We start from the raw sequence: 27,535 nt of genomic DNA on the forward strand, positions 1-27,535 counted from the left end.
ATGAGCCCCGAGGTGATAACTGACATCAATGCCGCTAAGAGCGCTGTCGTATCAGTTGCTGCTGACGATAAACTTACGTCGGTAAAAATCGCCTTTTAAAAGATTGTGTGATAGTTATGTATTATGGTGATTGAAAATTACGTCAATACGTCCGATTTTCTTTAGGGGCTAAGCACCGGAAGCCCCAAGGGTCGAGACGCCACTGCTAACAACGTAGTAAATACGTCAATCCAATATCAATAAAAAAAAATAACACCCATGTACTCTTCATTGATTCCATGACAACAAATCTCCCCTAAATTTCAATATGTAATAAGGAAACCTCCAAGATTGCAGATGAAATGAAAAATCTTGAACAGAATTGCACGCCACACAGCTGCCAAGCAAATGACCTGTTATCGCTTCAACAAATAAACGAAAGGAGGGAGAAGTTCACTTTTAGGCGGCAAAGTTTTCATCAAAGGCGCGAAACAACAAACAGAAACTCTCCATAACAATGCTATCAAAAACAATGATGTTAGAATTGTTGTGTGACCGTGTATCTATCTGAGAAGTCAGTAAGGAAGACGTTAGTATGCGGTGCGAATGTTTCTGTGCTTGGTGAAGCTCGCGTTTTTCTTATTCAGTGCAATAATTCAAAACCGAGAGTTTGTGAACCCTGCGAAAAAGTGCATAGGTGAGACGGAGTTTAGCTTAGCATCAATATGGTGAGTTATGATTCCGTTTTCTTCTTAGTTTATATTGCATTCTATGTGTTTGTTTTTGTCACAGCTATGTTTCTAAACGAATCCTGAATTGTCGATCTGAAGGGCAAGCTGAACAATATGTATGTAAGTTGTATAAATTAAAGAATGAGGGGCCTCTTAAGGTTTTCTTCGGCTGTATTGCACTAGAGATTTTTGTCACTTTTCAGTGGCAGTGATAACCGTAAATCTTCTCAAATGATTGCATGATATAGGATATAAAATGGCGTTTTTCGAGGATTCGTAGCATCGAAATAGACAAAATAATAAGTTAACATTTGTCATTGTCCAAGTTTATTTTAAGTGGACTTTATGCTAATATAGATTAAAACTTGGCCTACAGTTTAAAGTGGAATTGATAGGACTGTGCAATGTCCTGGATCGGCGCGGCGATCGAATCTCGGACGAATTGGCGGAATAGTTAGCACAACGTGCTACGACGCCAGGGTTCCCGGGTTCAATCCCGGGTAAGACATGGAATATATTTGTGTTTGTCCTGATTGTGAAAGTAGAGAACAGTAAAAACGGATATGTGAGAAAAACAGAGAAAAGAATGATGGGGAAAAATTCCACTAGAAATTTTCCTTAAAAAAAGTGGGTTTGGCGTCGGACTGCCGTGCAGGAGCCCAGGTTCGATTCCCTGGGTGGGTGATTTCAAGTGGAAATTTTTCCAATATTGTCCTTGCATAAAACGGACTCTGGGGTTTATCCAACCTCTGTGAATGTATTTGATCTATTTTTTGTAGAACTTTCACTGATATACAGATTATCCAGTAATTTAATTAAAAATTAAAGTGTGTATACCTTAATTGTTATTAAGTCTAAAACAATATAGAGACACAGAACTTGCCTTTGACGCAGTTATATTGTAAATGTAATGTACAATTAATGTAAACTTGTGTATCATATATGTGTATTATGTAAATATCTTTTATATTCTTATACTGTAATATCTCTTGTACTATAGCTTATTTTATATTTTAATGTATCTGATATGAAAAACTACGTCAACAAATGAATAAAGATTATGATTATGGAATCTGCCTTGTGTTTTCTCTGGTTTCTATCTATCTTACACTAAAGGAGCTTTCAGACCTAGGGACAAGCAATATGTAGCAAGAAGCAGGTGCCTCTTGCCTCGCATGTCTGTACCCTCTGAAATAATAATTTATGACAGGAAATCGATAGAAGGTTGGGGTCACAAACAAGAAACTGATGTGTGTTTCTGTAGAAATTTTGTTCTCAAAAGATCTTTTCACAACAGACTTGAGGTCACCATTCGAAGCTTCCATTCCTTTTTTCTGTATGTGTAAGCTTATTATAAATGGAACTCTATTGCTAATATATATTTCCTTTCTCTTTTTTCTTCTATTCTAATGTGGTCACATTTGCACAATAAGTTAAAGTGAATAAAATATTAAATATTATTTATTATATCCATATTTCAAAAGTGCAAGGCCTCTTGAAGTGCAAGGCCCTGTGCAATGGCACATGTTACTTACCCCTAAGGGTGGCCTTGACACCAGGCTCCATACCCTGAAAGGCCCTGCACCTAAGGCCATTGTTTCTTTCTCCTCTGTTTTTGATATTCAGTTTCATGAGTTACAGAGTCATTTAACTTCAGTCATTCGGGCCTCCCCAGTGGTACAGTGGTAGCATCGTCACCTTGTAATCAAGAGGTCCTGGGTTCGATTTCTGGTGGAGGCACATAGTGGTTCGGATTTCACTTTAAACTGTAGCTCTAGTCCCAATTAGCCTTACTGTGCATAAAGTGGACTTAAAACAACAATTCAATCAATCAATCAATCAATGGAACTTCAGTGATTCATATATATTCAATGTCTAATCTAAACCTCTTTTCAAATAGCTTTCCACAAAATTCTAAATAAGTTACATCATTCTTCAGAAATATTTCGCAACCTGAGTGTTTTTGCTGATGGTGTAAAGCAAGCAAGCATTACTCTTGCATGCCATCTGTTTCCAAGTGGAACAAAATATTAATTGTTTGAGCAATATTATTCTCACAGTTAGATATAGATAAAACAATCTGACTGAATCTAAAATGTGTAAACATTCCAGGTCATTGTTTGGAAGTTTTCGTATCATGGGAAGTAATTTCTGTTAACTGTTTTATTTAAATCTCAGTAGTGATGGTAGCAGCTTTTGAGTAAGTGGTAAACTTGTGATCCCAAGTAACCACAACCCCTGAGCCAACTGCAATTTTATGTTGGAAAGGTTGGGTTTACGTTGGTTGGCAAATTGAAGTTGGTCTTATGTTGTGCCAACATTTGCCCAACCATGGAAAAGTGAGTTAAAATCAGTCTTAAAAACTACTTTCTTGTGTTAAGACAACTTCCAAGAGTATGTTGTAAATTCTAGGGTGTAAAATAAGTGACATGTAACAGTGTTCTTTTCAAATATTTCAGTCACAGCTCACAGCACATACTGCAAATATACTATTTTGTTAATGAAAGTAGAAGCTAATCTTAAACTTGTAGTCACTCACCAGTCCTTTGTCAGCCACCATGGATAAAAGATGTGTTGGGAATTGCTCATTTGTCTGTTTAGCTGTAGCAGAACAAGAACATTCTTACAGGTATTCTTGTGAAGGTGGTTAAACAATGTTATGTGCAGACTAAATTCCATGGAAGGTGGAAAACTAAGTAAACTCTAGAAGGTTTTTCACTCCCATTGGCAAGCTGAGATGAAGAAATGTTTTTAAGATGTCTTCTCTCGGAAGTTGATTTCATTTCACTTCATGAAGTAAGTGCAAAAGAACAAATAACCAATACAGAAGGATTGTTACAAAAATGTTAATTCAATGTTAAAAATGCTCATAAAAGAATAAAATAACCAGTGTGCACATGCTAAAAACTGCAAGAATATGTTTAACATACAAAAGTCTAAAACCAAGAAAGAAGCAAGCTGGCACCCAAGGTAGGAAAACATATCTAGGGTTACCAGATTGCTGTAAGGGAAATGTAGGACATTAAGTCAAAATGTAGGACACAAAGCATTCTCAATAAATAATACAAATTTCTATAGAACCCCTTAGAAAGTAGTTGAAAAATGACACTTTTCAGTTTAAAAAAAATGAATTCTTAATGAATTTTTAAATGCAAAATTTCAAAACTTGCAATCATATTAATCAATGCACCTCTTACTACATATTTAAGTGGTACTTCTCAGAGAAGACAATTTTAATCAAAATTTCAGGTTTAGTCAAACTATATTTATGTTAGAGTGGATAGTACCAAACATTTTACAGACTTAATGGAAAAATAATTTCTCTCGTGAGCCTGTTGTGCTGATGGTAATGAAAGTATTCTCTCAACATTTGAATTATGACCTGTAATGACAAACAAATATTCAGCAATTACCGTAATTTAAAATGGTTCCAGAAGTTTCATCTTGGGTAGATTTTTGTTCAATAACAGGGTGTCTACCAAAATAACACATCCAGAATTCTGGACTTTTCTAGACCTTTTTTCCGTTTTTCTTAATGTTTTTTTATTCGATCCATACTTAGGTAAAGTTGAAAATTAGTAATTAAGAATTTATTTAATGAAATCCCCTACCAAAGGGCCAGTTAAGATAAAATCTGAAGCTGAATTTAAGAAGAGAATTAGATCTGCTTTCTCGTATTAATTCATCCTGAACTGTGTTTGGCAGACAGGCGAGACTTTGGCGTCTGGACTGACAGCCAGTATAACGTTATGTGAGGCTTGTGTTGGTTGTCCCTATATGTTTGTGACTGTCCTTTCATCCACCTTATCTTACCACCATTCATCCTCATCTTCGCAATTAGCCAAAGGGACAGAAAAAAAGTGAAGTAAAATAAACTAAATCAACCAATCAGTCATTATTAGAGCCCGGAAGTTTGGCAAAATGCCTCTTTTTATCTACTGCATATATTGATAAAATTTTTCCGGATATACGTTTCTCATGTTGTTTCCAATGTTTTAGAAGCCTTTTCATTTTGCCTATTTTGCCTATTTGGGACCCCACTGCCTATTTTTAATTATAATGCCTTTTTTTTGCCTTTTTCAATTAAATTTGACCATTTTTTTTAAAAAAAAATGTGTATATAAATTATTTTTCTCCAAAAAAATGTTGTTGGCATTTATTTTTCTTTCGTTTATTATGTGAATAATTTTCGCCTTATTTAAGTAATATTGAACTCATGCATGTTTCAACATTGCTGAAGGAGAAAAGTGTGAGAAAAAAGTATTTCATGCTGAGTCAGGATAATTGCCTTTCGGTTAACATTTCCTTGTGCATGATTGACTGCTGAAGTGGACAGGTTGATTTCGAACACAAAGAAAATATTTCTGAAATCTCCCTCTCGAACCTGAAAATTTCAGGAAGTTGCATCTGAGCTTAGTTTACCTCCGCAACCAGTCTTGACCAGATGGGGAACCTGGATATCAGCAGCTATATATTATGCTAACAACCTTGAAAAAATCAGTGAGGTGATAGATGCTCTTCCAGAAATTGAAGCGGCTTCAATTCGTGAAGTGAAAAAACTCCTGTGCTATTCAAGTTTATTTTTGCACATTATGGTGCATTCCCAGAGACAATTACAATTACAGAACTTAAAAAAACACCTTGTAGCAACCATGAAAATGTACGAGGAATCTATGCAGCAGATGATGGAAGTGCCAGGAGAAAAGGGGTCAGCTGTTGCGGAAAAGTGGACTTGAAACAATTGAAAACAATTTGTGATATTCTAAAAGGTGAAAATGCTGTTACCGAAATGCATCCAGCTACATTAGCTTGTTTTATGTATGCTCCGATAACTTCTGTGGAAGTAGAAATATCATTTTCTATTATGAAAAACATTCTCTCTGACAGACTACTATCAATGAATGTTGAGTAATTAAAAAAAACACCTTGTAGTTATGTGCAATCAAGACGGAGAAAATTGAAATGCTCTTCCCAATGTAGATTTTAACATGTTGCCAGAAATTATAGATAAAAGTAAGCGACTTCCAAATGTGCCTTTTTTCGGTTTATTTTGCCTTTTTTTCATTTTTAGTGCCTATTTTCTACATTATAAATGCCTTTTTGCATGCCTATTTTAACAAAAATAAATGCCTGAACTTCCGGGCTCTAGTCATTATGATAGCAAAAATTCTTGACCACAAGAATAATTTATTGCCTTCTTGACCTACTTATTGATTTCTTTACTGTTTCTTGACTTCCATGACTTCCTTGACTGGCAGACACCCTGAATAACTTTGCTCTCTATACCCCTGCTTTACAATCAAATTATATTGAATATTGAATAAGAATGGACAACAACTTGTTCCATCAGTATAAACCATAAGACAAGAAATTCTGCTCAGGCATTGAACAGTGACATTATCAGAAAGTGGTCCCAAAACTTTGTTCATTAATTGCTGTCGTTTTCCCGTTTGTTTAATAGCAGGACAAACTTTTATTCTTTTTGAGCAATGACTGAATCAAAATAAATTTCACTATTGAGTTTGAAAGCGCAGTCCATAGACTTGTACCTTGCATGATTTTTTTCTGTTATATATTTTTCTCTTAATTAATATTATGTGAAGTTGAAAATGTAGGACATTTATGATATTTTTCAAATTCCTCCCGGACGCTGGACAAGGCTAAAATGTAGGACATGTCTGGGAAAAACCGAACGTCTGGTAACCCTAATCATATCCTATTCAATCTGCATATAAACACACTGAAGTTGCAAAGTAAAACAGTGCTCACCCACTATTCTGGCTACTTATTGTACAAGTATACCAAAGTTCTTTGATAGCAGGGTTGTTCCTAGCATGGAGTTTTCTCATGAATGTGGAATTTTGGAGCTAAAAAAATTATAGGAAAGTGAAAAAAGGGTGAAATCTCTAAAAATGTGCATCTCTTTCTTGACCAAGCTCAACAGTGTGTTGAGCTACCATAGTTTGTTGCTAAATAGAAGAAGACCAGCTCTTGCAACAGTTGAGTAAATGCTCTTTGGACCAGGAACATCACTGTTCCAATGAACATTTATAGATAACAAGCTAGAAGGGAGGCTGCCATGCTGATGAGCTATTATTGTTTTGTCCTTGAGGATTAATTTAAAATTTTGGGTGGATCAGCACTTAGGCTATTTTAACCCGTCACTTTATACGGGGTCCAGCCCCTTACCAGAACTAAAATAATGTAACTGTAATGTTGTGTCGTTACTAAAATATTAAAATATTCTGACTTCGGTTAAAAGCTGAGGCTGTAAATAGGCACTCAGCATACATAAGGACAAAACACAGGACAACACAGAGAATTATACTGGCCATAGGGCCAGACGCAAGGGTCTCGATAGTCTGCAAAATGCAGTCCAGGGTGTACTATGTGGAAGTGAGGTTGACAATTGGGTGTACTATGTGGAAGGATCACCCCTTACATATGAGGATAAGCTTCAAATGGTGAAGACAGGTAGGCCTCAGCCATCCTTTCCAGAACTTAGAATTCAGCATAAAAAACTAGAAATTCTTCCCTTAGTGTTGTTCTTTTAATGATACAACTTTATGCAAAGTACATAGGCTATTTGTAATAAAACATACTTCACTTCAAAATCCGAAAAAATGAAGGAGAAGGAGCCCCCCCTCCCTAGAACAAAACACTTTTGAGGTTTTGAAACCCTCAAATGAAGCTAAAGTGAATGCACCCACAAACACAAAATTAGACACACAGACACAATTTGTGGTTATATCCAGTGCTCGAAAAATTTACCTCAAAGCTAGGCGCCAGGAAACCACCTACTAGCAATTGTGCATACTACAGTATGTTTCAAAAGTCACGCAATCCAAACTTTAAAAATCTATATCAGAAATCGTTAAGAGATATTTTCACCAGGTTTTCTGCACTAAACTAATCCTGTAGGCTATCGCTGGGTTCATAAATTTATGTTAGCATTTATCTACATAAAAGCAATTACATTATTTTTTTTTTTAAAAAAGAACATTGTTAATTTGCTGAAAACATGTGAGAACTGATTTTCAACAATAAATACCAACACTTGAAAAATTTTAAGGGATCATTTGTTGGTGTTTCACTGGTTGTGAAACAGTTGCTTTGTGAGGTACAGCAGAAGCAGGGAATTTTTATTGGAAAACCACTTGCACATGAGTGTTAAAATGAGTAGTAAAATACTCTTCAGCAATGTACACACACTGCTGCAATGAATATGCCATGCTGAATCAATTAATAACACAGGCACAGTAGCTGCGAAAGTGAGTGAAGAGAATTCAATGTAACCAGGAGCAGCCTAGGATTCTCTCAAGAGTCCAATTTCGGCTCCAAATCTTGATTTACGATTTTTCACGTAAATGTATAGACACATCCTGCATGCGACTGTTGGCAATATTTTGACTTGCTATATACCGAGATATGTCCCAAAAATGGCACTTTTCACTCAACCCATAAAATCGCCAGTCAAAAATTCATCAAATGTTGCACATGACCAATATTGGTCGCAAATGACAGACTGACATGGCATCAGTCATCAAATATCTAATTATGAACCTTTGATAATTTCTTACATATTTTTCTTACTCAGAAGTTCATTTCTGGAAAAAATTGAATGCTGCTTTCCGTCAGTTATTAATTTATATAATTTTCTGTACGGAGTGAACTGATAATTTTAAGCATTGAAAAATATCTCAATGGATGAGGCTTTATAATGCATAGAACCCGGTGTACTTATCTCATACGGTTTTCATGATATACATTTCCAAAGTTTGGGTTGTCCGACTTTTAAAACACTCTGTATAAGATGCTGAGCATCACGGTATTCAAAACATCGCTAAATTATTTGAGAAAGCAGGAAATAGAAGACAAAGGGTAAGAAATTGTTACTGACTCTATGGAATGTTCACAACGTTGAAAAAAAAAAAATTGCTAACTGCAATTTGAACTTATAATCATCAAAATGTCATATATATTACAGCAAAAGATCACAGTCACCAGGCTGAAATTTTTAGTCGCCATGGCGGCCTGTCGACCGAGATTTTTCTAGCCCTGGTTATATCTAAAAAAAAAGTTTTATTACCATCTTGTATTTACATTGTTTATTTCTTCCATATTTCAGGATGAAGATTTAACAGAAGAGGAGGGACCAAACGTATCTTCAAAATGCCACAGGGGGTTTGTATAGGTTGTATTTTACTCTGGTACTTTCTTTATGAACATTAAATCTCCTATTAAGCAAATAAATTTTAAAAATTCTTCATACTTTATGGACCAGTTTCAAAATTGTATGGCTCTGTAATAATTGATGTAATGCACTAGAATTTGTTATAAAATTGGCAAGGACCAGAGCAAATGCAGTAGCCAAAGTATATTTTTGTTGTTTGCATTGAAATATTCATAAATTTGTATTTACATCTACTAAAACTAAACTAAACTCTCTAGCCTTCTTAAACCCGAAGGTTCATGGCTGCAGCAACACAGGCCTTCCATCTTTCCCTATCTTGAGCAAGTTCTATATACTCTTTTCCATCCCTACCGATTTCCCTTAGGTCCATCTCAACGTTGTCCCTCCATCTTCGTCTTGGCCTTCCTACAGGTCTCTTACCATCAGGTTTCCTAACAAGAATCCTGTAAACTCCTCTTTCCTCTCCCATTCGTGCCACATGGCCTGCCCACCTAAGTCTTCTTGATTTAATTATTCTAATAATATCTGGACATGAATACAAATTATGTAGTTCTAAATTATGTAACCTTCTCCACTCACCTGTCTCCTCATCCCTTTTAGGTCCAAAGATTTTCCTAAGGATCTTATTTTCAAATACTCTCAATTTGTGTTCCTCTTTCAATGTAAGGGACCAAGTTTCACATCCATATAATACTACAGGCAAAATTACTGTTTTGAATATTTTAACTTTTAGTTTCTTAGATATTAAACGAGAAGACAAAAGTTTATGAAGAGAGAAGTAACATGCATTTCCTGAATTAAGCCTACTTTTTATTTCCTCTTTAATATAATTTTCATTTTTTAATATTACTCCTAAGTATTTGAATTTGGAAACTGGTTCGAACGAGTTGTTATCAATAATTAGATTTTGATTATTACTTAACACTTGGTTTCGGCCTGTAAGCATATATTTAGTTTTCTCTTTGTTAACTTCCAAACCTATCTCTTTAGCAGTTTTGAAAAATATTTTAGCATTATTCTTAATTGTATTCACATCATCCCCCAGTAAGTCTACATCATCTGCATATGCTAACAACTGAGTCACACCATTTAATTTTAGTCCTTCTTTAGTTTCTTTTACCTTCCTAACAGCATATTCTAAGGCAAAATTAAAGAGCAATGGAGATAATGCATCTCCTTGTTTTAACCCATCATGAATTGTAAATTTGTCAGACATATTAATACCCACACGAATTTTACTTTCTGTTTCACTGGTGCATATTTTTATCATACTAACAAGCTTCTTAGGTATTCCAAACTCTACTAATATATTATATAATTTATCTCTTTTGACCGAATCATATGCTTTTTTGAAATCAATGAATAGCTGATGGACATTTTGATTATATTCCCACTTTTTTTCAAGTGTCTGTCTGATCTGAAAAATTTGATCTGTAGTTGATCTGTTACGTTTAAATCCACATTGATAATCACCTATAATTTCATTAGCATATGGGGTTAGTCTTGTTAAAAGAATGTTAGACAATATTTTGTATGTTGTTGAGAGTAGAGAAATTCGACGGTAATTACCGCAGTTCATTTTATCACCTTTTTTAAACACAGGAACAATTATGGATTCTTTCCACTGTTGAGGGATTTCTTCTTTATTCCATATTAAACAAATTAATTTATGAATTTGACATATTAATGAATTTCCACCATATTTAATTAACTCAGCTGGTATTAAATCAATGCCAGGTGCTTTGTTATTCTTTAGCCTTTTAATAGCATCTTTACCTTCAGTCAAGTTAGGTTCTGGAACTAAAGGTTCTGCTGTGTGTACTTCATTTACTTCTGATTTATCTCCTACATGGACATTTAAAAGGTCATTAAAGTAGTTCTTCCATCTATTTAGAATATCGCTTGGGTCAGCTAGAAAATCACCGTCTTTATCTTTTATCAAGTTTACTTTAGGTTGCCACCCCTTTCTAAACTCATTTACACCTTTATATAAATCTCTGATATTTTTATTTTTGCTGTTTGTTTCAATTTCGTTAATTTTGCTTTTCAGGTAATCTCTTTTTTTACTTCTAAACGTGCGGTTAACTTCTCGCTTTATTCTATTATAATTGTTTAGATTTGTATCATCAGAGTTATTTAACCACCTAAGTCTAGCCTGATTTCTTATTTCTATTAGATTATGACATTCATTATCAAACCATGGCTTACTTTTTCTTGGGTTATGGTATCCTATACTTTCTTTAGCTGCTGATTCTATTGCATTACGTATGTGCTCCCAATTCTTATTTACGTCTGTTTCATTTATATTTTCATCATCATTTAAATCCTGCAAAATATCAAATCTATTTGACAGTTTAATTTGGTAATCTTTCTTAATTCTTTCATCAGTAAACTTTCCTGTATCAAATTTTATAACTTTTAGATTTTGTTGCTTATGATTTATCACTGAGAGTCTTTCTCTTAATTTAGCAATTACTAAATAATGGTCACTGGCACAGTCAGCACCTCTATGTGTACGAACGTTAATTATACTAGTATGCCTTCTCTTATCAATGAGAATATGATCTATCTGATTATGAGTTTTACCATCTGGAGAAGACCAGGTATATTTATGGATATCTTTATGTTTAAAAGTGGTACTTTTCACAATTAAATTCTTTGAGGTTGCCAATCTGTGCATTACAGTCACCTAACAGAATTTTCATATCATACTGAGAAAATTTATCAAAGACCTGTTCTAACTATGCATAAAAATCATCTTTAGTATTATCATCTTTATCTTCCGTTGGTGCATGTATGTTTATTAAAATAATTTTACACCACCTACCCTGTAAAACTGCATATGATATCCTATCATTAATAAATTCTACTGTTTTAAGAGCAGAGATAATTCTATTATTTATGAAAAAGCCTGTTCCAAAATTATGATTTTCAGTACCACCATAGAAAAAAGTATAATTTTTAGTTTTACAATTCCCTTCTCCTGGCCACCTAACTTCCTGGACAGCTACTATATCTAATTTATACTTAACTATCTCATTAACTGTACACTGAAATGCCCCAGGCCGGTAAAGGCTCAGGACATTCCAGGTGCCTAATTTAATATCATTATTCCTAATGTAGATCTTATCCTTAGTCCAGGGACCTCCCAAAGTAGTCCCCACCCGGAGATCCGAACGGGGGACTATTTTACCTCCAGAATATTTTACCTTGGGAACATCCATGTATTTACATCTACATGATCAGAAATGTTTTTTTGAGGGCAGTGGTTAATTTAGAATAGATGGTATATTGATGATATATTGTATTGCATAATGATCAGTGCCGGATCTACAATCCGCAAAACCCCGCAGTGCAGGGGGGGAAGGCGTAGACAATTAAGCCTTTAGGGGGCCCTCAGCCATTGACATAATAGAGGGTTCGTATATGCGTATGTAAAAAATAAACTTAGTTACTCAGGGGTACAGGAAGTAATACAATATATACAGGTAAAGGTAAAGTTCCTTGTGCATATAGCACCGTGCCATGAAGCTACATTTAGGGTATGTGGGCCTCACATATTTTCGATGTCGGCCATCTTGGAGGTGCTGTGATCAGCACCACACTGTGGTTGCCTTATCTCCACCATTTACTATCTGATTTGAGGCTTGATGGAGCGTAGAACCGCTTTATGCGGGGACAAAGTCAGAAAAATTCCAACCTTAGATCACCCACCCCAGGTTTCAAGCATGGCAGTCAGACTAGAATCAAATCAATCTAGATTTTCACGAGAAATTCAGTGGTGAAGGTTTCTTCAACCTACCTTTAATCAGGAAAAAGTCACATCTGTATGATTGTAACAAATATATCATTCTCCAGGTGTGAGAAAACAGTGTGACACACACACACACACACACACACATATATATATATACAGGGTGATTAAAAAAGGACTTTACAACTTTGAAAGCATATTGAAATGTATTCAGATAACCTACAGAGTCGGTTGAGGTGCCATTGTAAAGCAAAACACATCAAGTTTTGACTCACGTAGTCCATTAGTACCGAACTCATCCACCAGTAGCGCTGTCAGCATTGTTCTTGAAAATGGCTGTGTGTTTTGGTTTCACGAGACGCAATCAACAACTGCAGTGCAACGTAGGTTTCGTACGGAGCTCTAGTTCCTCAGTTCGACGAGGATGACCAAGATAGATGCCTTTACTATCAGCAAGATGGAACACCACCTCACTCACTAGCATGTAGAAGCCCGAGATTTTCTTAATACCTGATTCCCAGGTCGGTGGATTAGTCGTGCAGGTCCAATTGCATGGCCACCTCACTCTCCAGAGTTGACCCCGTTAGATTTTTTCTTGTGGGGTTTCATTAAAGATCGGGTTTTTGTGAAAGTCTGGAATGAAATTGACTTCAGGTGGGATATATGCCACATTACAAATGGTAGCCACATTGACCCAACATGAATGTTGTATGACAAACTTGATGTGTCTTGCTTTGCAATGGCATCTCAACCGACTCTGTAAGTTATCTGAATAAATTTCTATATACTGTCAACGTTGTAAAGTCCTTTTTGAATGACCCTGTATATATATATTATATTATATAAAGACAACCTGGCCCTTTAAATTCTTAGTTTTAATATTTAGTGGTTCGAATTAGCCAATATGGCAGAAAGCAAAGTAAAATGAAGCAAATCAATCAATTAATATTTGGTGGTGATTGTGTGGTAAGAAAGAATTTTTTGTCCAAGCTGTAGCAATATTTCTATCATTCTCTTTCCAGGTTGCCACCTGTCATCAAGACAAGACAATGTATTCCTCGAAAATGTAAGAATGTGCAAAGAAAGAGGTCATTCGAGCAACAATGCCATTGTAACAAAAATTTTGTTACAAAGAAGGCATGTAATCGTAGTTTAAGTGAAGCAGTTACATCCCATGATGCACTTATCTCCTCTCCTTCTGATAAGCTTCAAGGATTTCCACAGGAAACTACTGAGGGTCACTCATCCAATATAGCTGGTGTTGAGTGCAGTCTAGGATCGCAACAGGTTTTGCAGTACAATCTATTTGGAAAGAATTTTGTTCAAGGTATTTCCTCTACCGAAGATATTCAGAAAGGATTAGAAGATGCTGCCAAGCTTACAGATCGACTTCGACAGATGAGAGACAAAGAGGATGGGGTAGAAATTGAGAAGCATGTAATCATTAAGAAAGAGATCCAGGAAGAAGATAATTGTAGCATTCCTGAAACTTCTCAACAATTATATAATATCCCAAGTACTGACAGTTTACAGAGGATAAAAGTTAAAGACATAAGAACATTAACAAATGTAGAATATCTTGCAGAATCCTGCACTGAAATAACACCTGTGCTCACTCCAACCTCAATTTCACAGCCCGTTGCAGAGATTACTGGTGTGTCTGCACCAAATCAGCCAGCCTCTACCAAGGAAACTTCAGTTATCCAGACAGCAGAAAGACAAGATGCGTTACTAAATTCACAAAACCATGAACAGTTGGTCAGGCAACCTCCATCTGCTACCAGCACACAATTACCTCAACGAGATATCCAGGTGTCTCCCTCTAGTTCCTTAACTACCACAATACAACCACCTCAACACAACATTCAGGTGCTTCCATTGAATGTTAATCACAGCCATCCAGGGCAACCTGCTCATGTACATCCTACTTATGAAGGAATAGGACCTTCAAGTGCAACTATGAACCAAGCCATTTATGCAGAGACAAATAATATACCATCTTCCTTCCCAGCTGCACAGCAATTTAAGAATAAAAGTTTGCAAAACGCTCATCAACAACAACATACTCGATCTGCTTTCCTTCCAGCCTCCTCCAATCAACATTATCATTCAGCTCAAATGCATAATAGGTGGCCAACAACAGATCAGCAGTTCCAATCATATCCACTGGATCAACAATTCAGATATCAAAACCCCATATATTACACAAATTCAGCTTTCCCACAAAATTATCAACCGACATATCATAATTCAATGTTGCAACCCTATCCTACATATCCCAATCAGAGGCCATCAATTCTCCAGTTGTATCCACAACAAGTGAGGAGATGTGAATATCCATCTTGGAGACCCATGTCTTCATTCCATGGAAATTTGTTGACTGATCATACTGAGGAACCACCATTGTTCAATTCTTATCATTATCTAAATCATCCGCAAATTGCACGAGGCCTACTGCAACAGAGATATCACTTGTTGCCTGGAATGCAAGGAGATAATTCATTACAACAGGGATCTTCAGGTATGCCAGAAACAATACCTCCTTATCTCATAGGAGACTGTAATCAGAGTCTCGTGGGGCAGGTGGGAGACCACTCACCGATGCAGAATCCACAGAAACTTCAACCATTTCCAGAGACTCGACAGAATCAGCAATTCAATCTTTCTTCTCTGAGTACCAGAATACAGTCTTGCCAAAGAACCAACCTAGCAGGTGGCCAAGGCATGAAATCACTTGCTGCCCAACAAGAGGTGTCATCGTCAATCAGCGAAAATCAGCCTTCATATCAGGAACAAGATCAAAGTGACCAAACAGCAGTGCCTTGTGTCTCAAATCTGCAGGAGACTGTTCAAGGGCAACCATCAATAGTGCCTCCAGTACACACAGCAGTGTTGATTGAAGAAGAACCAGTTCTCCATCAAGAAGTTGAAATGTCCCAAGGTTATGAAAAGGTATTATCTGTTTTTCTTGTAACCAGTACATTTGTTGCAGGGGGTGGTTTTACATAAAAACTGCATAATCATAAAAATGATTTCAGAACGTAAAGAACAGAGAAATTAGATATTGCTAGCATGAATTAGGCCACCCAGCATCCTCTCATGGATGGCCGTACAGGGTAGCTAGGTGGGTTGAAGCCCATCCAAAAAGAATCTTAGTCCCCTTGTAGTCCCCCCACCAGATTTTTATAGAACCAGAAGTTTTCTCACATAATATTTTCCATTATAAAACTTCCATTGGGACAAGACCACAACAATATTCAAGCACATATCCTACTTTAGTAAGAACACAAGATTACTTTTTTATGGTGTGTTCTAAAATCGTAAGAAGGCTGGGGGGAAGGGGGGGGGGTCCAGAGGATCTGACTTGATCAACAATGGCCACTTATCATTTGATAGTAAGTAACAGGCCAATCATAAGTCGACAAATTTGCTACTCTGCTGTCTACATGGTAGGTGATGTATTCAGCTGTGAGATCGTTTTTGTGTAGTTGGAGGCTCAAACGGTGATGAAGAATATGTGCATATACAGTTCCCCTATAAATTAAATCACTATTTTTAGGAGTAGGTCTGACATATGTGAAAAATGATTTTTTGTAAGTAGGAGGACGATATGGGGTTAGGTCCCCACACATTCTCTTGAGGTTTCAGCCTGTGTATGGGACCAATGGCCACCACCCACCATCATGAGGAAATTGGGTAGGTACGAATGAATAGCGTAACCCGGTCATGAAAACCTACAACAACAACTAGAGGTTCATTGTGCTAAACACACGTAACTAGTTGGATGACCTCCGACCTTGGGTGAGTGAGTGAGGAGGATCACGTGGGAGTGAGGCTGGCAGTCGGTAGGTAGGCTCGGGCCCTCAGTGGGCTGTTGTTCCATGGGTTATTACAAACTAGGGCCTAATTTGCCATATGACATTACATGTTGTGGTCATGTTTATTTAAACCCCAGCCGGAGCTTCAAATAGTACTAGACAAGCTATTTTTGAAAATCTGCTATGATATTACAATTCATGAAAAATTACATCTGCTTTAGAGTTTCTTTTAGATAATTCACATAAATCTTCATGTAGTTTGCTTTATCTGTTATCTAGATACTGTATTTGCAATAGTTTGTGATTGCATAAACCTATTTCCCATCATTACAGAGTGATTCAAAAGTCCCCGAACTCTGATTTCAATTTTTTAAATGAAAATAGTGAAGGAGAATTGTATTAAATACTTTCATAATGTGACCCATAACTTTATTGAAATTTGTGCTTACATATAACCAGACAATATTTACAGAAGATGCCCGAAATGTCCTCCATTTTCACGAATACACAAATTCACGCGATGACACATTTTGGAAGTTAATTTTTTTTAATGTGTTGCTTGGGATGTTCCTCCCTCGCTGCTCTGATTATGTTATTCTGCAGTTCTGACTGTTAACATACCCGTCCAAATGAAACCAGGCTTCACTGAAGAAAGTATTGTTAAGCTGGTTAATCACATTGTTCCATGTGATTCTCTTGAACCATTGGCAGTAGTCAATACACTTTGCAAATCCAAATGACGTAGCTCTTATACTACATGAACCCTGTATGAGTGCAACTTCAGATCTTAGTGTATCCCTCTGATAGGAAGAAAAAGATGTTCCTACCTTCTGTGACAACCACCGCAGTAACATTCGAGGAGACAGCTGAAGACTAAGCTGTAAACTTCATCCATCAAAGCAGGCGTCAAAATGCATGGTTAGCCACTTCTAGCCTTATCTTGAACATGCTAGCGAAACCACTTCACTAGATCATAAACTGTTGTTTTCCCTGGTAGAGGAACATCAGGAAACCTCTGATGAAACATCTGGATGGAACATTCATATGATCTTACAGCAAAGTAAGCTTCCAACATAGCAACTATCTGATCTTGCGTGAGACTCATAGTGCACGGGATTTTACTTCTTGCCAACTCCTGCATGCACATGCTGTCACTTGCAGCTATCCCCTGGTGCAGCACCTTTATAAGGTCACGGACATATCACCACAAGCAACAATACTTGGAAATATTTTCTAGTTTTACAACAATGAATTTTTAAAAAGAGACTCCGGGGACTTTTGAATCGCACTGTATATATAGACATCAGCGAAAGCAAGCCACACAAGCATTCATGTGAATGGTCTAGAAGGAATTCTAAGCAGATATAATATTTCCGAATTTGGATTCTCATAGCTGTTATTTGAAAGCAAATGAATTTTCAAAAACAGCTTGGCTGGCAAAGATCCAGCTGAGACTTAACTTCCATTTTGTCCATCATTATGTTGATTGGAAAAGTGCTTGCAATCCACCTTCTTTAATGTAATGATGTTTTAAGACTCTTGGAAGATGAGTGGAGGGTCTGGGGGAGAAGTTCAATAGCACTGCTAATCTGGTTTTGGCCAAGTTCATCTCAGTATTGCCACTTCATCTTCATCATGGCATTACTAGGGATAGGACAGATTAATCAGTGCTCTATTGGTATCAGCTGATATAGGCATATCAGTGTATCAGTAAAATTTCCATTTTTTTTAACGATCCGATATATCAATAAATATCTTATAATTTGGTGCAAAAGTCTGCCATTTTATGATAATTTTTATGGATAATCCCTATGCCCTATTCTTTAAAAAATTAAAGGTCTATTTGTGTAAATATGCAACTTCTTTTGCATTTAAAACACACATTTATTAAGGAGGTTAATGATCCATTCAGGTTCTTCCAGAACTATTTGGATTTTTATATCAGATTGGTAGAATATCCGTTATTGGTGTTGGTAAATTTTATATCGGTACTTTATCGGTATCGGCCCATCCCTATATTTTACCATAAGACTACCCAGTAAGAATTCTGTAAATTCTTCTGTCCACCCCTACATGGAATAAGAAAACATATTTTTTAAAAAATTTCATGTGAATTTACATAATTGATGATTACTTAATAAGCTCGTGTTATTTTGAAGATGTTACGCTTCCACGAAATACATCTAGAGACAGTGGTTATACGAGTCCACCCTCTCAGGTATGTGTTAACATAGAACACGAAGCAGTGTAATTTCTGTAGAGTGACATGGAGTAAACAGGTAAAAATGTCCAGATTTGGGTGTTGACAGAATCATATTCATAAAGGGTAATATATCTATAAAAGATATTGAAAGCGAATATTTTATAAAACATAGTAGTGGTAAAAAAAAGTTAAAATATTCTTTAAATGTATTATTCTATCATTGTATATATCTTTATTGTACAGTCTTTCCTTATTGTATTATGATTTTTTTTTTAAAAAATTGTGATTGTTCATTATATCTGTGTCAAGGCTTGATAAGAATTGCCCATGAGGCCGAGAAAAGTCTGATTAAAGAAAGGCCCATTCTCTTCTATTCTGTGATTGACCAACCTTTCCTGCAGGATATATTCAAACTGCAGCGTCTTCCAAAATAAAATTGGGTATGGTAGTGCATGTCATGTGTGAATTGTATTTTCTTTGGTGAGTGTCCCTGCTTCCACACACCAGACACTAAGCTTCTTTGAAATACTTGCAACCAGTGGCAAATTAGTTCAAGATAGTATAATAATTCACACATAAATATTGTAAGTTTTTAATGGTAGCATTTCATTTTGGCTTTGTAGGACTGATATTGGGTTTATTTATTTTCATAATTAGCATTAATTTGTTATTTTTCTTACAGAATAACGGACCATGCTGTTTCATGTGCCATAACAGAGCCATCTTGTTTTGCCCTTGTTTGGGTCCTTGTTATTGTTCAAAAGAATGTCAGGTGAGTTCATGACCACTATTGTACAGACTATATTTTAAAAATGAGACATGCACTTTATATATTCTATCCAAGTGCGATTGGAAAGTTGAGTGTGTTTTAATTGTTGCTTCTTGTACGAGGCACATGTAAAAAAAAAGGGCCATTATTTTTTAAAAAAACAAGAAAATGAAAGGAGAAGAAATGTATTGTGATTGATAAACAAGTACATACCTTGGCTATTTTTCGACATTGTCACCATTAACCTCCAGACATTTCTGATAGTGTGGCACAAGCTTCCGTATACCCTCTGTGTAAAAATCTGCCACCTATGCAGCCAGTCCAGAACTGATGTCTTCAGCACGTCACTGTCGTTGAAAAGCTTCGACGCAAGCCACTTTTTCATGGGAAGAAAAAGAAAGAAATCGCTGGGGGCAAGGTCGGGGCTGTAAGGGAATGGTTGAATAGTTCCCATCGAAATCTTTCAATTGTCTCAACAGTACGAGCAGCTGTGTGTGGGCGGGCATTCTCATGGATCAGAAAAATTCCAGAGGGTAGCATTCCTCTCCACCGAATTTGGATGGCACGTAGCAGATTATTCAGTGTTTTGCAATACACCTCTGCTGTAATTGTTTGTCCTGGTTCAAAGAATTCCACAAAGATCACACCCTTTTCGTCCCAAAACACTGTTGCCATGATTTTGTGAACTGATGGTGTTTGTTTGAATTTCTTCGCTTTAGAAGAACCAGAGTGCTGCCATTGCATTGACTGCTGCTTCGACTCCCCAGTGGCATACGATATCCACGTTTCATCCCCCATCACTATGTGCAAGAAGAGGTCATCCCCATCCTCCCCCCAGCGGGCCAAAAAATCACGTGTAGCTGTCCTTCTTTGCTCTTTGTGAGCGTCTGTCAGCATTTTTGGTACCCACCTCGCACACAGTTTGTGATACCCCAGGTTGTCAGTCACAATTCGATGCACTGTTTTTGCAAACACTTCTGGAAACTCTTTGGAGAGTTCAGATATTGTGAACTGGCGATTGGAACGCACTTTCTCGTTAACGCGTTCCACCAGATAATCCGTCTGATCACACGCCTTCCGCTATACTCATCATCATGGACATTTGAATGCCCTTCCCAAAACTCTCTTCAGCATTGCCTGACCTTCCCTTCACTCATCACTGTCGGTCCATAAATGGCACACAATTCCCGATGGATTTCAGCTGCATTCTGTCCTTTGGCGTTCAGAAATCGTATGACAGATCTCACTTCACATTTGGCAGGATTTTGTATTACGGCAGCCATTTCATCTTACTGCTACTCGCACATACGCAACCCCACTCTGACGAATCTATCTCTGTTGCAAGCACAGAATACTAGGGCATGCTCCTGCGCATGCTCAACTTCATCAGTGTTGCCAACCCCATGTAAAAAATTATCGGCTCTTTTTTTTTTTTACATGCGCCTCGTATTATGGCAGAAGAAGAATTACAAAATGTATACTTTTATAGCTTATTGCAGTGGTTCCCAAAGTGTGTGCTGCTAGCTGCTAGCTTACAGGAGTGCTGCAAAATGTTCCAATATTTTCACTGAAATGACACTTACATGTTAGTCTACACATTGTTTTTAGAATCGTACCATCTCATACCATGTGCTATGGTGCATACACACTTTGGGAACCACTGCCATGATGTATTTAATTATGACAGAGTGTCTACTACTATCCTATTACTGAAAGGAGAGCAACAAGATTATGCAACAACAAAGCAAGCAAGCTTTTAAAATATGTCTTGTAAACAAAATGCATGATTAACAAAAAGGATTCATGTATTTGGCAATGATGGATTCATGGTTAGATGTTTTTGTTCATTTTCTCTCCCCTGTTTATGCAGATGTGCTATGTCTCTGCCACTTTTCTATTTCATTTTACCTCTTCTCATTTGTTCTTTCTTAATCCTGTGCCAATGGGTCAACATGAGCTCACTCAATGCTCTTCTTGAATCTTCCTCTTTAATGTCTCTCCCATGTTCTTTAATTCTCTCGTTGATGCTTCTCCCTGTCTCTCCTATGTATTTGCTTGTACATCCACCACATTCTACTTCATATACCTCTGTCATTGCCAATTCATCACTCTCCTTCTCTCCTTTGTATTCATTAAACCATTTCTTGATGCTCTTTGGTGGTCTGAAGGCTGCTCTTAGTTCATACTTTGCATAGATGTTTCTTATCTTTTTCTCCATCTTTCTTCTGAATGGCACACTCACATACTTCTTCTCTTTTTATACTGCACATTCTTAGCCTCTTCTTATTTCTCCTTATTGTTCACTTCTTTTTGCATTTTCTTCTCTGCTCTTCTTATGACGTGAATTACTTCCTCTGCTTTGTATCCATTTACCTGTGCTGCCTCCATTATCGACCTACATTGTCACAGCTTTTTAGCTTTAGCTTTACTGAACACTTTACTTAATCTTCCCCATAAATTCGTCCTTTTCTCTATCTAATGGGCTAAAGTGACTTGGAACCAGCTAAAGTAAATGAATTACTAAGGAAATATTTTCTGTGTGATCTTTATAGCAAAAAGCACAGAAACAATAGAAAAAAACATTTGGATGATTGAACAAAGGTCATAGGCTCATTCCATGCCAAATCAACTGGGGTCTGAACCTTGGCATCTCAGATATTGATAATTTTTGGTGTAGTGGTAGTACCAGTAAAGTTGACGAAAACTGCCGAATTTCAGATTTTTTCGGGTATAAGTTTTTGAGTTATTGACTTTCAAAAAATAGAAAATCCCAATTTTTTTTTTGGACGATATAATGAAATCTTTGAACAATTATAGATTTAAAACTATTTGACCTAGATAGCTCAAATTGGTACCATTCTCTTCTGCTTTTAATTAACTTTAATTTGAAATGCAACATGACTATGATATTTGAATATTACAATTTTTAAAAAACTTGAAGAAATGTGTTTTTGAAAATCTCAAAAACATCATTTTTAATTTTTTTGAAAAAAATATATGTTTTGAAGACATCAGTTGACCATTTGTGTGCAAAATTTCATAATGGGACGGCAGTGGGTTCATATGAAAATTATTTTTTTGTATTGAAATGTGTGCGAAATTCGTTCACTTCCATATTAAGACCCTAACTATATGCTGAGTGGTTGGTGTTGAAGTCTTCATATTAGTCTATTTTATAATTTTTGGAGTACAATTAACATGAAAATACCTAAAATTTATCACTTTTAATATCAGGTAAGCAAATTGAAAATGTACGAGGAGAAGTCATTAAATAACAGGAATTTTATTCTAAACTTCATGGAGGTTTATGCACAACAAAAAGTTGTGTTTCAACACTCAAAAATATTCCTTAGCAACACGCCATAAAGGTGCTGTGACGATCGAGCAGTATGCACCTGCGTAGTAGCGCATACAACATGGTCACTACACTGTTGACTTGCACCGTAGAAGAGCAACACAGTGTTATTCTTTTTTTGTGGTCTGAGGGAGTGAAACCTTCTTATACCTACAGTAGAATGAAGGTTCAGTACGGAGAAAACTGTTTGTCAGATTGTCAGGGGAGAGTGTATGAATGGGTGGGAAGTACTGAAGAATGTACTTGATGAAAGTACATTTGGAGAAAGAGAAATCTCATTTCATCTCACTGTATTATTGTATTGATGGGTATGGAACAGACCCACTGAAAATCACTGTATTAGAAGAATACAAACTTCCGCGGCACCAATGTTATTTGCTCCCCTCTTTTATTCCCCCTAATTTACATATGAAGATGGGCCTCCCCGATGACGCAGTGGTAGCGTTGTCGCCTTGTAATCAAGGGGTCCCGGGTTCGATACCCGGTGGAGGCACAAGTGGTTCGGATCCCACTTTAAACTGTAGGTCCAGTCCCGATTAGCCTTACTGTGCATAAAGTGGACTTGAAACAACAAATCAATCAATTAATACATACATATGAACATGGTTTCATACAGCAGACTCAAAACAACTGCACATAATTTATTCATTTCCAACAGTGATGGCCATTAGGGGGTGGTAGTGTCTCCCTCAATTTTTGCCCCTAAATCAGCGGCGAAGATATAATACAAGCAATGCAAGCACTGCTTGCACTATTAAAATTTTATTGAATGTACTTAATGTTTTAGCCTTATTTAGTTTCCATCGCAATCTATTTCACAAGATTTTACGGCCTCAAACTCCTTCAGCAGCCTCTTGCAAGCAGCAGACTCTTTGCTTGCGCCGCTGACATGGGGAAGCTATGCACCCAAAGGATCACATGGCGAAGCGTGAAATCTTGTTGGGGAAACGGGCCTCAACCCTCACAGAAAAGCTGAGCTTCTTAGTGCTTCTCGGAAAGCAAAAGGAAACATTGCCAGCAGACCAATAACCAATGTGTGTCTTCATGAGCACATAAAGAAGATCACAAGGATACTGATAATTAATAATCGTAAAATAACGGAAAGAAACCATTATCATTACTCTACATTCCATGTAGGTCACCTAAATTACAAATTATTTTGTATTTCGTGAATTTTAAAACGTGTCAAAAATTTGACATTAGGGGTTGAGGCAAAAGGTGGAAAGGCCGAGCGCTTGTGTTTCCGGGAAGAGGAATGTCTGCACCCTGCGTCCAGCTCGAATTACATCACCAGTGTTGAGAGCTACAGTGTTGGCAACTGTCAAGTTATTTACACGGTAATTCAAGTGAAATGTTTAACAAATTTTACAAGTTAATTCAATTAATTGATGGCTTTTGAATAGAAATTGGGGTGGAAAAAAAGTATCTGAAAAAGGGACTATCTTCTGATATTTGTAAACATCACAATCTAAATCGTATACATTGTGCACATTAAGAACAAAGATACATTTTGTATTATTATGGCACTTTATTACATAAACATTGTATACATACTCTTTCTAACTAATATATCTTCTTTACCGTGAGTGATAAAATTAAAGAAATAGGTTGGTATCACTTTCTGTTGTTTCAGAGCTTTTCAAAATTTTCTTGTTTGGATGCTTTGTAGTAGGGGAAAGAATCTGTGAGGAAGTGAGTGTTTGTTTGCTGGTGTTTGTGTTCTGAATTAATAGAAACGAACATGAATTTGGGAGCGGTTGATACAGCAAAGTGCAGGTGCTTTACTGTTTGTTTGAGTTGGGTTATTAAGTTCACTTTTTGCACAGGTAGGTTAATCAGGACTGTGCCTACAGTTTAATGTGAGATCCAAACTTCGGTTGTATGTGCCTCAACCAGGTATTGAATCCGGGATCCCTTGACTACAAGGTGACATTACCACTACGTCATCGGGGAACCCAAAGAGACGAGTGTATTATTTAGCAATTTATATCTGCTTCGTTTAGCTCGAGGGAGAAAAGCGTAGAAATGAAAATCGTGGAAGCGACGAGACCAACATCCAATTTAACTGACATTAAACAATTATTTCATGGAGGCTTTGTGCGACACTTACAGGAGTTTGGAAATTATTGTGGTGAGTACATCGTCCATGCATGTGTTTCTCTTGGATGGAGATTTTAATGTTTATGTCCCCTGAGTCAGAAGCGCCACCTTAATATGAATTGGGGGGGGGGGGGGCAAATTTGAATCAACAATTATGTATATAAATATCTATCTCTAATCACTTGCCTCCTTCGTCAGTCCACGTTTCGCTATTGCCCTAGGAAGAAAAAGTAAACTGTCCTTACCCCTTCCACTTTTGTCACCCAATCGCTGCTACTGATTTCTAATGTAGGAGCAACTTATCTTGCAAACACATAGGTAACAAAACTAATGAATAAACTGTATGTGAGTGTGAATAACAAGAAATTTGCTAGAGAACAAAGTTGGATAGTTCAATTCCATAGGAAATAATGCACCTTCTGTAGTTGCTTGAAACTTACGTCGGCTTGAAAATACTTAATTATGTAAAGAGCATAATATCGTTTAATAATGGTGATAAGATTCCTCTGCACTAAATTCCTAAGCAAGAGAATTAGAGGGGACAACTGCCCACTCTTGCTCCCCCCGAACGCATGCCTATGGATTTCAGAAGGTTTCACTCCCTCTGACCACAAAAACCGAATAACCCTTTGTTGCTCTTCTACGGTGCAAGTCAACAGTGTAGCGAGAATACTGCTCAATCGTCAATACACCTTTATGGCATGTTGCTAAGGAGCATTTTTGAGTGCCGAAACACAAATTTTCGTTGTACATAAATCTTCATGAAGTTTAGAATAAGTTTCCTGTTATTTAATGACTTCCCCTCGTACATTTACAAATTTCCTTACCTGATATTAAAAGTGATAAATTTTAGGTATTTTCATGTTATTTGTACTCCACAAATTATAAAATAGACTAATATGAAGACTTCAACATCAACCACTCAGCATATAGTTAGGGTCTTAACATGCAAGTCAACAAATTTAGCAAATTTCGCACACATTACAATACAAAAAAAATAATTTCCATACGAACCCTTTGCCATCCCATTATGAAATTTTGCACACAAATATTTAAGCCTTGATGAAAGTTCATTTGGAGAAAGAGAAATTTCATTTCATCTCACTGTATTATTGTATTGATGGGTATGGAATTCAAAATTACAAAATTCAAATACGACAGTCATGTTGCATTTCAAATTAAAGTTCATTAAAAGCAGAAGAGAATGACACCAATTTGAGCTCTCTTCTCTAGGTCAAATAGTTTTTGATCTACAGCTGTTTAAAGATTTCAGTATACCATCAAATTTTGGGAGTTTCACTTTTTTAAAAGTGAATATCTCAAAAACTAAAACCCCCCCAAAAATTGAAATTTGGCAGTTTTTGTCCTCTTGATAGGTACAATGTATAAACAAAAAATATAAAAAATCTGAATCCTTAAGGTTCAAAAATAATTTTTATCGGTTGATTTGACATGGAATGAGCCCATGAAAGAATAAAGTACACAAAAGAGGAAATGGACAATGGATGGATTAATTACTTGGATATAGTAAAAGGGAAAGGATTGAAACCAGGGTGTACACAAAGAGTTAACGGAAAGAAGTATATCCACAAGGAACAAATAAATGTAAACACATTCAGGTAAGATGGTTGATAAGTTGATTACATTTCAGAAATTTGCCATCAAATTTTGGGGGAGGGGCTTCTTGAAAATAACATAATCTTCAAGGCTTGAATTACTCCATTTTCTACCCAATTAGCACATACATTGGCTAACAAACATGATAGATTTGACATACTAAGCTAGAATATATTAGACAAGAGAAAATAACATTATTTAGAAATTAAAATAAAGAATGGAATTTGTAGATATATATACATAGAAAAGGAAGAGATGTACAATGTCATTAAAGTATTACATAGATGAAAATTATTTTCTTCCAACAGGAAGATTCAACAATGCATGTCAGCTTTCTGACACATTTGACACTTCCAAAAACATCTGGTAAAATAATGATTCTTGTACTGCACCTATTCTTGCGACATATTAGTTGTTTGCTCTCATTGTGATTTTTTGTGTAGTTAGTTGCCCCCCAACAAAATTTCACCTCAGATAACGAAAGCTTGAGTTTCTAGATCAACACTGTATGCACCACAAAATATTTTGCCATGATCAATATCTGTCGATAACTTGGCAAAGTTTTGGAAGAGGCTTAGATCCAGTAAGCCCATACCTAGCTACTGCAATGCAGTGGACATTTGCATAGACACACATATATATTCTATTAAGTTAACAGGTTAATAGAACACAAACAATATTCGAAATACATAATTATTTCAAGAGTTAAAACACTGTTTATATTTTGCAGTTATAACATTGCTTAATAACCACACTCTCAATTGAATTCTAGATTGCTCACTGGATTGAAGAACATATGGAAGTATGCCCAAAGTACCCTGACAACGAACTAAATATACAATAAAGAAGTAGTGTTTGAAATGCTGGGATTGCTAGTCGAAAGTATAAGATATATTAATTTATATTTTGTTTCTATTATACTTGTACATCTCAGGGAAAGAAGCTCTTTATGTGTGATGTTTTCCATAAATCTGAGAAAGATTATATTTTTTAAATGGATTTATTTTCAAATGGA

General features: G+C 36.4%; 1 protein-coding gene across 1 annotated transcript; it reads left to right on the forward strand.

Annotated features, from left to right (window-relative positions):
- LOC145989124 (uncharacterized) lies at positions 1–27,535 on the forward strand. The gene is made up of 5 exons (XM_083124418.1): positions 1–81; positions 8,839–8,894; positions 13,681–15,610; positions 19,362–19,451; positions 27,293–27,535. The coding sequence occupies exons 1-5, from the start codon at positions 1–3 to the stop codon at positions 27,362–27,364; spliced, it is 2,229 nt and encodes a 742-aa protein (XP_082980544.1). The 3' UTR covers positions 27,365–27,535.

The sequence above is a fragment of the Lepisma saccharinum genome, chromosome 6, assembly GCF_977018435.1.
Source record: "Lepisma saccharinum chromosome 6, izLepSacc3.1, whole genome shotgun sequence".
Classification (NCBI taxonomy): Eukaryota; Metazoa; Arthropoda; class Insecta; order Zygentoma; family Lepismatidae; genus Lepisma; species Lepisma saccharinum.